Source organism: Girardinichthys multiradiatus, chromosome X, assembly GCF_021462225.1.
Source record: "Girardinichthys multiradiatus isolate DD_20200921_A chromosome X, DD_fGirMul_XY1, whole genome shotgun sequence".
Taxonomy (NCBI): Eukaryota; Metazoa; Chordata; class Actinopteri; order Cyprinodontiformes; family Goodeidae; genus Girardinichthys; species Girardinichthys multiradiatus.
The window spans coordinates 19647469-19660500 of record NC_061817.1 but is presented as its reverse complement, the minus strand read 5'-3'; the positions used below and the strand labels follow the sequence as shown (position 1 = coordinate 19660500).

The 13032-nt window shown below is 37.6% G+C and overlaps 2 protein-coding genes across 2 annotated transcripts in view; both read left to right on the top strand.

The window, feature by feature from the left end:
- Positions 1-13032, top strand: part of LOC124862642 (cytoplasmic phosphatidylinositol transfer protein 1-like) — a 90945-nt gene that overhangs the window by 15129 nt on the left and 62784 nt on the right. The window lies entirely within an intron of this gene.
- Positions 6567-7854, top strand: LOC124862645 (H-2 class II histocompatibility antigen, A-U alpha chain-like). The gene is made up of 4 exons (XM_047356692.1): positions 6567-6684; positions 6760-7002; positions 7109-7390; positions 7518-7854. Exons 1-4 carry the CDS (start codon positions 6567-6569, stop codon positions 7658-7660), a joined length of 786 nt encoding a protein of 261 aa, XP_047212648.1. The 3' UTR covers positions 7661-7854.

Below are 13032 nucleotides of genomic sequence, written 5' to 3'. Positions count from 1 at the left end.
TGAAAGGAGCTCTTAAGATTGGGACCCAAATGGCTCTGACATCTTCTCCATTCAACACCCCCCGTGGCCGAGGCCCTGCTACTAAGCCAACATCTTCCAAATGCCGCAGACCTCCATCACCTCCTAATCTATCTCCTCCTAATCAGGACCTTCAAATCACTTCTCTGTGATACAGTCTGGGCCCCAGTGGTAACTCTATCAGAAATGAGCACGGTCAAAAGGCTAACAAACCCTCCTGTAACTGCAGCATCTGAACTCCACTCTACCAGGGCCTGCAATAAATTTGCTAACTTCTTTACTGAAAAAACCCAAAAGATCAGAGGGGCTGTCAGCACATCCACATCAACTCCAGTACCAATGCTGTCTCCAACTAGAACTGATTTTGACAAGATTTCTCAATTTCCCCAAATAAACTACAAAATCTTAGAAGAAATCGTACAGCAACTAAGCTCTTCTTCCTGCTGTCTCAATCTTTTACCCACAGCTTTCTTAAGAAAGCTTTGCCTGTAATAACATCTGATTTAACACAAATAATAAACACGTCCCTTTTGTCAGGTGTTTTCCTCCAGGCCCTAAAAACAGCAATTATCAAACCTCTATTGAAAAAGAGCAACTTGGACAAGCTGCTACTACAGAACTACAGGCCTATATCAAACCTCTCCTTCATCAGTAAGATTATTGAAAAAGCTGTGTTTCAGCAGTTAAATAACTTCCTAACAACGACCAACCGCTTCAATGTCTTCCAGTCAGGCGTCCGTGCTCACCACAGTACAGAGACTGCTCTTGTCAAGGTGTTCAATGACATCAGTATAAATGCAGACTGTGGAAGAACCACGGTGCTGGTATTATTGGACCTTAGTGCAGCATTCAACACTGTTGATCAGTCCATTTTATTAGAGTGCCTGGAAAACTGGGTCGGCCTTTCTGGTACAGCACTCAACTGGTTTAAATCCTACTGGAAGGACAGGGGTGTTTTTGTGTCAGTAGGTAACTTTACATCAGAGAGCACAACAATCACATGTGGCGTTCCCCAAGGATCCATATTAGGGCCCCTTCTATTCAATATCTACATGCTCCCCCTAACTCAGATTTTAATAAACAACAACGTAAGTTATCGTAACTACGCAGACGACACACAGCTATATGTTACGATGTCACCAGGTGACCATGAACCCATTCAAGCGCTGGGTAAATGCTTAGAAGAAATCAATGCATGGATGGGCCAAACTTTTCTTCAGCTGAATCAAAACAAAACTGAAGTAATAATCTGTGGACCAAAGGAAGAGCGTTTAAAAGTTAGCATACAGCTTCAGTTAATACAGCTAGAAACCCCCAGTCAGGCTCGAAACCTGGGTGTAGTGATGGACTCAGACCTGAACCTTCAGAGACACATAAAGACAGTAACAAGGTCAGCCTTCTATCACCTAAAGAACATCTCCAGGATTAAAGGATTAATGTCTCAGCAGGACCTTGAAAAACTAATTCATGCGTTCATCTTTAGTAGAATTGACTACTGCAACGGTGTCTTCACAGGCCTGCCTAAAAAGTTGATCAGACAGCTGCAGTTGATCCAGAACGCTGCTGCCCGCGTCCTCACTAGAACTAAGAAAGTGGAGCACATCACCCAGTTCTAAAGTCCCTACACTGGCTCCCTGTAGCTCAGAGAATAGAGTTTAAAATACTTCTGTTAGTCTATAAATCACTGAATGGCTTAGCACCAAAGTACATTACAGACTTGTTGTCAGTGTATCAACCAGCCAGATCTCTCAGGTCTTCTGGCTCAAATCTACTCTTCATACCCAGAACCAGAACCAGACATGGAGAAGCAGCTTTTAGTTCTTATCCTCCACTAATCTGGAATAAACTCCCAGAAAACTGTAAAAGCGCCGAAACCCTAAGTTGCTTAAATCAAGAATAAAAACTTATTTGTTTAGAGTGGCCTTTGAATGTATTATCTAAACATTATTAGTTAAGTTTTCAGTCCAATTTTCCTTTCATTTTCATTTCCATCCTTCTATTCTTTTTTTTATTTTTTATTTTTATTCTTTTTTAAATTACCTCTGTTGTTTGATTTTCTGTATCATTGTAATGTTTTTCCATATGTACAGTGCCTTGAGTGCCTTGTTGCTGAAAACCGCTATATAAATAAACTTGACTTGACTTGACTTGACTTGACTAATGTGTTTAGTTAGTCCTGAAAATCTGTTGAGCAGCTGTTGAAACTGGGGCAGCGCCTCTGTCGCTAGAAAGTTCAAATTGGGCAGAGGAACCTCATGGAAAACACCAGATGCTCCATGTTCGTGTGCTGACTGTGAATTTGTCAGTCCTGGAATATGTTTGTCACTTAGCAGTCTGAAAATCATACGGAACTACAGTCTTCAATTAAAATTCAGCAAGGACTCCTATGAAAAGTTTTATTCCATATGCAACTAACAACAATAAAATACACATTCCCTGATTCTACTTTTATGTAAAATAAAATTGGTATTAATGCAAATTAAAAAGATGTTATGCAAATCAAAATACAAAGAAAAAGTATTGCATATTCTTTTTATCTTAAGCTTAAAGCTGGAGCTTTGTAGTTTATATCGCCACTGTTGTAAAAGCTGTGCTTCTTACAATTGTTCACTATAAAAGCAATAAACCATGTATAAATTAGAAAAACATATTTAATTTGTAATCCAGTAACAATTCAGGATGTGTTACTGGATTACACTCCATATGGGCAGTGGTGGAGGCAGCAGTCTGGCATTTGATGATCTCATTGTATTCAGAGGTGTAACACGATGAAGAACAAGATGAACATTCTCAAATCTTTCCCCTTGTACTTGTTATCATAATAATAGCTGTGTACTTTGTATAAATACTATTTATATAACTAGTGAGGAAGTGGTTTTGTTTTTTTTTTTGGTTGGGGGGGTTGCACGAACCTGAGGTAAATCCCAACATTTCTCTCGAAACACAAAACCCAATTGGCATTTTTTATTCTTAATCATAATTTCCTAAACAGTGTTATTAAAAAAAAGAATGAACACTCCCAACTTACGCATCCTGTGAAAACAAATTAAATAACTTGGAGAAGGTTTTTATGAAGTGCTTCCACTTTTCTATGACCTCTGCTGGGTTTTTGCAACTATAAATGCTACTGATAAGAACAAATATGTAATGTTCACCAAACAGTAAGCAAATGTTTGTGATTACATACATGGGTAAATAACTCTTTAAAAGCAGTTACTATGAAATAGATGCTTTACTTAAAGCTGATGCTCTTGCAGTAAAAATAAAAGGAGATAAATCTGTCTTCTTAGGAGAGCAAAGACCAACATGTGTGACCGAAAGGTTTACATTATAGCTTTTAAAATATTAATGTTTAATCCTGACATACACCTTTTTTGTTTCTTTTTCTTTTTATAATTCTGCATCCAAATATTTAGTCAGTTAAACTCACTATTTCTGGAGACATGACTGCAGGTGTATAGAGGAATTAATATTCTCTTTTCCTCTCATCTCCGGTCATTAACACCGGTTGTAAAATTAACCAACAGAGATTTATTTTATATCTTGATTTTTTGTGTAATTGTATACTGAAAATGATCATTAAAAACATTCACCTTGTTTCACACTCCCTGTGTGCTGCATTTTCACACACAAACATAATGTCCTCATAAAATATCAGTGACTGACTGCCTGAGAGAGATTGAATGTGTGAGAACGTGAGAGAGGACTGTGAAACCGTTCTGCAGCTGTTGTGTTATTAGCTTACTGTACAGTACATACTGTTTCTAAATCTGTCTCCTGTACCTATCCTTTAAAATCTTATATACAAGCTGAAGTTTATTTTATAAATGTCAAAGAAGGGCGGTGGTGTCTTGGAAGCTTGGTGTAAATGTGGAACCTTAAAGGTACCAGGAAAGAAAATGTCTAACTAAAACCTGAACCAACAAACCAATGACTATGTTTGAATTATTCCAATCTGCAATTTTTGTGCACTACTCTTATACACCATAAGATGTTATGCCAATATTTTGGATTTTTTTCAGCCTGTTTTTTAAGTTCTCACCACAGCTATGTGTTTAATTATTTTGCTGTCACTATTGTTATTATATAAATGCACCAACTAGATTTGTCCTGATGGATTCCAATTTCTGGGTTCGTTTTAAATCAGGTTTTTTCCTCAGACCTCAGAACTAGAGCACATAAAAAGGAGGAAACGTGCTGTAATCATTTCTAGATATAATTTTGAATCAAACAAAAAACAAAGAAATTACAAGATGAACCCCGTTAATTCATCAAAGCATATATCCCTAATCTTAATCTAATTTTAATTAAACTCAAAAAGGTCATCAAAGCATCAAAACATCATGTTGATGTTTTTGATTGGTGTATCTATGTGTAATCATAACAGGGAGTCATATTAAGTAGACTGATGGAGCTAAAAACGGTGTACAACCTGTTAGATGCTTCAGAAGACATGAGAGAGGTTTCCAGCAGGAAAACTCTGCCACAGATACATTTGTTTAGAAAGCAAAGCATATTCATGTGTTGGAACAGCCCACACCTAAATCTAGTTGGGAATCTTGGGCAAGACTTGAAAAATTGATTTTTACAAGCGCTCCTATTTTTATTTCTTTTTCACTAAACCAAAGAGCCTAATACAGCACATATGCACCACATGCTTTTCGAAAATTATAAAACCATGTATATTTTGCTCCCTTTTCATAATTACTGTGTGTTGGTGTCACAGAGATCCAGAGTTGCATTTGCTTTGTCCATCTGCTTTGAATGCTACACTGAGCTCAGTATAATCCACAAGCTATCGACATGCTTGTCAACAGCTTGTTGCAAACCTTTATTCTAAACTGACCAAATCCAAACTATTAATGGATTTGACTGATCAAATTTGGATGAGGTTTGCTTTATCAGAAATGTTTCATGTAATGTGGAGTTGCAGGAGGACCCAAACACAGACAGGATAACAGCAGTTTCATAACAAATAGATTAAGAATCGAAACTTACAGGATTGCAGACATGAAAGGATTTTCAGATGAGGCTCGTTTGTCAGATTAAAAAGTCCCTTTGATATACCTTTAAGTAGGTATTAAACATACTTCTCATTAAGCACACATTTCTATAATAACTTTTTTTGCAATGGTCTGATTTAATAATCTTAAATGTCATGTTTTCATTCACTGGTAGCAGAAATGATTAACATAAATAAAAGCTTGACATCAACTTGTGTGTAATTCCTCTGTATAATAATTCACTTAGTAAACTGACTTATGAATTAATAATTTAATATTAACAATAACTTTATTTGCAAAGCACTTTCAAACAAAGTGCTGAACAGTTACAGAGAGACAAAAAACAAAACACAGAACAGGTCTGTTTAAAACAATTAAAACAAGGACATACCAAACGAAGCAGTAAAACATAGGCATAAGATTTAGATGCATAAGTTAAGGTAAACAAGTAGGTATTTAGCTTAGTTTTAAAAGCATTTCCATAACATTCTGATTTATGGAATATGGCTGTATATAACCAGAAGACGGGCAGAAGAATTTGAAAACAAATTGAAAACCTAATTGAATTTTTTAGATGTCATTGAAGACAGTGATCAGAATCTGCTTTATTGGCCAAGACTGTGTTCAAATAAATACAAGCAACTGGAGACCCATGAACGGAGGAACCACAACAGGGACAGATGGCAAGGACCTGAAGCTGGTGAAGGAGAACATGTGAGCAGAACTAACACAGAAGCATAGAAACCAGAAAATTATACAAACCCACAACAGAATAAAACCTAACATGAGAATGATGCAAGAACAGGAACCAGGGAGCAAAGAGAACAAACCTTAAGTAAAGGCAGAATTTGTAAACAATAAAACAGCAACTAGAGACTGATTCTAGAGAGAAAAACAAAAACTAAACACTGCACACTGAATCAGAATCTAAACACATAAAAATAATTACACTACACAAAAACTAGGACTCTTAAACGTAAGGAATGAACTGAATATGCAAGAACGGAAAAATCCCAAATAAATAAAAATGTCTTAAAGATTGTGGCAAAGCGAAACTTGCCTTACAATGTTTAAGTGCCTATTAATGATCTATCTATAAAAACATATTTAACATTCCTAAGCTGAAAAACATATTGTGTACAAATGTAAGACTAAATAATTTGTTTTAATTTGTTTATTTATACAGAGCCAATTCACAAAAAAATATTGTCTCAAAATACTTTCCAAAAAATAAAACTTTTATACAGTCCAGTCATACAGACAGATTAAAAGTAAATATCCAAATTTCCAAAACTTGAGACTAACAAGAAATATATTTTTCTTCTATATTTGAAGAAGCGGTGTATTTGTGCTGCAACCAGAAAGTCAGACAGTTTCACTTGGCACACTGTGTGATCATTAGGGTTGACATTTAGAAGTGGTTCAACAGGATTTTTGTGAAGCCAGCTTCCTCCTCTGCAAACAGTTTTCAGTTTGCACCCAGAAATGAGGAAAAACATACCCGCAGGAACCTGAGTCTGCCTGGTACAGCAACATTTTCACTGCATGTTCAGAACTGAGAGAATAAGAGCCATGTCAGGACAGCGGAATCAGTGGAGAATAAACAATCTGTACTTAGTATCTCTCCTACTTTTCTTTCGAGTGCCTTTTATCTGTGCAGCTGGTAAGTATTCTGCATAAAGCTGCTTGATCAATTTTACTTTCATACATACATTTTTACTGTTTCCTTTTTCGTTAGAAGGTCACCAACTTTGTTTTACCTTTGGGTGCTTTGACTCAAGTGATACCCAGCTCTATATAACATTGGACGATGATGAACTGGTCTATGCAGATTTTAAAAAAAGCACTGCTGTTTGGGAGAGCAAAATACCAACAACTTTACGTTCTGATTCGGCTTACAAATATGCAGAAGCATGCCAAATTGCGTGTAACAAAGATATATATCGATGGAAACCAGACCCAGATGTTAGAAGGACTGAAGGTAGGTGATCTCTACTTTCTGTCTTTCATTTGTTACTATTCAGCAAAGTTCTTCCAGAATCATAAATGCAGCATGTAAGAAATAACTTGCTAATGAAATTTTTTAGACGCACCAGAAATGATCATTTACCCCAGAAGTGAAGTAATTAAAGATGAAGAGAACACCCTCGTGTGCTTCATCAACAACTTTTTCCCTCCTGCGGTCAACATCAGGTGGACCAAGAATGAAAAAGAGGTGATGGTGGAAGATCCCTTTATCAAAACTATATCGAACTCTGATGGGAGGTTTCATGTCTTCTCCTACCTGAACTTTGTCCCAAAGCAAGGGGACATCTACAGCTGCTCTGTAGCACATGAAGCACTGGAGGAGCCAAAGACCAAGATTTGGGGTGAGAAGATAGAAATAATTTTTTATTCTTCAGCACAGTTAAAAACAATTATGAAAACTTGAATTGACTTTAGTTGTGCTTTAACTAGAGTTTCATATATTTTCTCTCCTGCTCTCATTCCCTTTAGATGTTGGAATAGAGGAGAAAAGTATGGGTCCAGTTGTGTTCTGTGTAATTGGCCTGACTCTTGGGTTTCTTGGAATTGCCGCAGGAACATTCCTTTTTGTGAAAGGAAGCCAGTATTGTGATCGCCCACACTTTGCTGGTTAATACGTAAAATGAGAGAGTAGTTTCCTTTTTGGCTTCATTTGCATGTCATGAACTTTAAGTAGGCTACTGTATGATTTGCAAAGATGTGATTCATTCTAGATTCATATTTCTAACATTTTTCCTAGGATTTGTTACTATCATTGTTCATGTTTTTTAAAGTCAAATTTCAATAAAATGAAATGAGTTATCCAGCATTCAAGTTTTTATTTCTTTTTATATACAGTTTAAAGGATGAAAAGAAAGTCTTTCAAGGGAAAGCGGACAGGGCTCTCTCCTGTATGTACTGTAGATTGTTTTTTTAATACTTTACTTGCTTGTTAATCTTCTTAATTAAGTGCTACATTTGTTAGGAAACATTAAACTTAGTGTATGAATCGACACAAACAGAAAACATGCAAATCTAAATTTAAATGGAATCTAAAGTTAACCCACTCAATAAGCCTTTTGTTAATGTAGGTTATTGCCTGCAAGTGCCTTTAAAAAAAAAATATATATATATATATGTAATTGTAGTACATCTATTGTCTCACTGTTCTAACTCATTAATGAGCTATACCTTATATAGAGTGGTAAAGATATGTTTTACTATTGCCAGTGTCTGATCTACAGTATTTCCACCACTTCAGAAATGTAGTGCTTAGCTACAGCATAATTGTTTTCAGGCAGCACGTTTATATATACACAATCTAATTTTATCTCTTATATTGCACCAAAAATGTTTTTGTTTGACGGTATTTAAAAACATTAAAACATATGTATGAATCTGAACAGTGTTGGGATCCCCGCCATGTATAAAAACATATATGCAACCTTGATGAACATTACGCAATCAAAGGCCGGTATGATCCTCTCTGCACCTAAAAATGAACACTAACCCACATCTAACCCAGCCCAGCAAGAGGAGGAGTCAAAGCTGGACTCCCTGTGACATCATTCAATCTGAAACAAAAGAGTCTCGTTTCAACACGGCTAGTGGCAGTCAAGTCAGAGGTTTACACATGACTCGTTGCCATCTTATGAGTCCATTGGCCTTTCTCGTCAACATTTTAGTAGTCCAAACCCCAGGTGATTGGCTAATTAAGAATGACCTGTCCAGAAAGGTTCTTACATTCCTATTAAGAAAATAATATTTGCCTAAATATTATTTTACTAAACAAGGACAGCTAATCAGACAACATTGAGAGTTAATTATCCAGAAGGTTGTTTTATACAGCAAATCCTTCTTTAAAATATTATTTTATCAAATTAATGTTTTATCTGTGCTTTTGCGTTTGAAGGTATACCAATTATTGTTCTTAATAAGCTCTAAGACTAATCTAACCTCATTGCCAGGTTCTTCAAGATAAACCTTGGTTCTCAAACGTGAAAAACATTTAATGATAAATTTGCATAATTTTATTGGTTCGTGGTTTTTAACCATCTTTGATTTCCTTGAAATTCTTGTATTTTAAGAATTTGTGTGAATTGATTCCATGTGTGTGCGAGGTTTGCTGTTCAGTAATGCCAGAGCTTGATTCACCCTGTTCACCTGCCATATTGGGCTGGACAACAATTAACGGACAATATTATTTTTTTATTAATTATTAAATAATGTAATCATAATTTTAATAACAACAACAGGTTAACAAAGACAAATGAGACAGGGATGAAGAAAGAAACACTATTCATGTAAATAAGATAAGGAAGGTCAATAAAACACATTTTTTGATATTGCGATAGTACAGAATAGAAATATCCTTTATTATCCCAAAGTGGGGAAATTCCGGTGTACCAGCAGCAAAGTGAAAGGCAACTGGAAGCATGCAGATACACACAACGGTAAAAAGTATAAAAACAAAAATGTTAAAACAGACTGTACAGTAAGGGAAAAAGGCACCTTTTCCTTGTCCACGTGCTTTGAAAAAGGACTGAGGGGACAACGGAGGTTGAAATCAACCCGCTACTGGTACATCCCTGTCTCACCAAGCAAGGTGGTCACAACCTCATTTCAGCTGACAATAGTAGCAAACATATAATGTTTTAGCCATAGTATGTGATGTAGCAATTACAACCAGCCTGTGGAGCAAGCCAGCCATGGGTTTAAAGGGAAAAACCTAGTGGGAAGATTAGTCATTTTGCATTTCAAAAGAAAAACCCATATATAAATTCAGTCGATTTACCATAGTGGAGGCAGATCATTTCTCGAAAACCCTAAAATTCAGCCAGAAAATAGTTTATTTTTATGTGTATTGCTCCATATTGACCCTGCTGATCTCCCCTCCATACCTCCTTTGGTTCCCGAATGCCAGCTTGATTTTTGAAATCTCACATGTGAGCGGACATCACAGATTAAATTTTTGCCTAATGTTTTATAGATAATCTCCTTCAGGATTTTCTACCAGAGAGCAGAAAAAAAAAACATTTCAATTTGTCTAGGTCCTGTTGCAGCAAAGCAGTCCAAGACAACGACATGAGATTCATAACAAGTGAAGAATATAAAAGAATATATATTTTGTCTTTACAGGACAAATGTTTGAACTATTTTATAGAGCTACTATCCTTTATTAATATTTACTATTTTTAATATACAGGGGTTGGACAATGAAACTGAAACACCTGGTTTTAGACCACAATAATTTATTAGTATGGTGTAGGGCCTCCTTTTGCGGCCAAAACAGCGTCAATTCGTCTTGGGAATGACATATACAAGTCCTGCACAGTGGTCAGAGGGATTTTAAGCCATTCTTCTTGCAGGATAGTGACCAGGTCACTACGTGATACTGGTGGAGGAAAACGTTTCCTGACTCGTTCCTCCAAAACACCCAAAGTGGCTCAATAATATTTAGATCTGGTGACTGTGCAGGCCATGGGAGATGTTCAACTTCACTTTCATGTTCATCAAACCAATCTTTCACCAGTCTTGCTGTGTGTATTGGTGCATTGTCATCCTGATACACGGCACCACCTTCAGGATACAATGTTTGAACCATTGGATGCACATGGTCCTCAAGAATGGTTCGGTAGTCCTTGGCAGTGACGCGCCCATCTAGCACAAGTATTGGGCCAAGGGAATGCCATGATATGGCAGCCCAAACCATCACTGATCCACCCCCATGCTTCACTCTGGGCATGCAACAGTCTGGGTGGTACGCTTCTTTGGGGCTTCTCCACACCGTAACTCTCCCGGATGTGGGGAAAATAGTAAAGGTGGACTCATCAGAGAACAATACATGTTTCACATTGTCCACAGCCCAAGATTTGCGCTCCTTGCACCATTGAAACCAACGTTTGGCATTGGCATGAGTGACCAAAGGTTTGGCTATAGCATCCCGGCCGTGTATATTGACCCTGTGGAGCTCCCGACGGACAGTTCTGGTGGAAACAGGAGAGTTGAGGTGCACATTTAAGTCTGCCGTGATTTGGGCAGCCGTGGTTTTATGTTTTCTGGATACAATCCGGGTTAGCACCCGAACATCCCTTTCAGACAGCTTCCTCTTGCGTCCACAGTTAATCCTGTTGGATGTGGTTCGTCCTTCTTAGTGGTATGCTGACATCACCCTGGATACCGTGGCTCTTGATACATCACATCTGTCTTGGTCACAGATGCGCCAGCAAGACGTGCAACAACAATTTATCCTCTTTTGAACTCTGGTGTGTCACCCATAATGTTGTGTGCATTTCAATATTTTAAGCAAAACTGTGCTCTTACCCTGCTAATTGAACCTTCACACTCTGCTCTTACTGGTGCAATGTACAATCAATGAAGACTGGCTACCAGGCTGGTCCAATTTAGCCATGAAACCTCCCACACTAAAATGACAGGTGTTTCAGTTTCATTGTCCAACCCCTGTAAGTGTTCATGTTCAAGTTTAAGCCTTCACATTAGGACATTAGCAGATACCTTGAATGATTATGGACATTCTCACATAAAAGGGAACTCCCATGCCTTCGTGAAATTAAAATTTAAAAGGCGTCATCTGTGTGCTTCACTTGTTTTTGCATTTAAATATCCAGACTCAGTCCACTGCTTCCGCAGGTCCCCCAAGGTCTGGAATTGGCCCTTCTCCACAATCTTCCTCAGGGTCCGGTCACCTCTTCTCGTTGTGCAGCATTTTCTGCCACACTTTTTCCTTCCCACAAACTTCCCACTGAGGTGCCTTGATACAGCACTCTGCGAACAGCCTATTCGTTCAGAAATTTCTTTCTGTGTCTTACCCTCTTGCTTGAGGGTGTCAATAGTGGCCTTCTGGACAGCAGTCAGGTCGGCAGTCTTACCCATGATTGGGGTTTTGAGTGATGAACCAGGCTGGGAGTTTTAAAGGCCTCAGGAATCTTTTGCAGGTGTTTAGAGTTAACTCGTTGATTCAGATGATTAGGTTCATAGCTCGTTTAGAGACCCTTTTAATGATATGCTAATTTTGTGAGATAGGAATTTTGGGTTTTCATGAGCTGTATGCCAAAATCATCTGTATTAAGACAATAAAAGACCTGAAATATTTCAGTTAGTGTGCAATGAATCTAAAATATATGAATGTTAAATTTTCAGCGGTATCTGGTCACTCCCCCCAATCCCAACGTTGGGGGTGCGCCCAGCACTTCGTACACATGAAAATGGCAGCCAGCAGATGCGCAAAAGTACAGACATACATCATTGACCCTGAGTCAGACCCAGAAGCAGAAGATGTGGAGCCTCCAGGACAACCATCAAGGATGCAGCAAGTAGTTTCTGAATGGTAACTTCAGAATGTCATGTTCATTAATCAAAATGGTCTTATTTATTACCATCTCAATTCGGGTTGCCACCCTGGTGAAGTGATTCGCGCAAACTAGTAGTGTCTTTGGCAATGTGACTGGAACATTGCCCTCAAAAATAAAATGAAGCCATGAATCTCTGTTGTCCAACAGTGAGACAATGTGCATGAACACATGTGGGTCTTTGCAGCTAACAACAGAACATCTGCCTTTGAGGGTAGCCATTGTAAAGCGTGTGTAATGTAAAACCAGCCGGCGAAAATCAAGTGGGTGGATTAAATTAAATATTCATTAATAGCCAAAAACGGATGAATGGGGGAATTTTGCATTTGTAGAAACATTAGAGACCCAAATGGAAGTATAAAAATGATCAAAATTTGAATTTTGCATAACAGGTCCCCTTTAAGTATGTTTGCAGTTTTCAGGAAGTTTGCGCCACATTAGTTGAGCATAAGATCCCAATGTTGCTTCTCCATGTTTGGTTCTGATTCTGGCGATGCAGAGTAGACTTGAACCTGAGTGGTCTGGAAGGTTGATATAATAAAATTCCAACAATAATTATGAAGTGATGCAGGATTTTAGAAGAGTGAGCAGACTTACTAGTTTATTTCTAAAGACTATAAAGGAACATAATTTAAAAT

Excerpts from the sequence above, each read along its gene's own strand:
- LOC124862645 (XM_047356692.1), top strand. The coding sequence starts at position 6,567 with ATGTTCAGAACTGAGAGAATAAGAGCCATGTCAGGACAGCGGAATCAG. Across the intron at positions 6,685-6,759 it reads GCCTTTTATCTGTGCAGCTG|AAGGTCACCAACTTTGTTTT; the intron begins GTAAGTATTCTG and ends CTTTTTCGTTAG. Across the intron at positions 7,391-7,517 it reads GCCAAAGACCAAGATTTGGG|ATGTTGGAATAGAGGAGAAA; the intron begins GTGAGAAGATAG and ends CATTCCCTTTAG.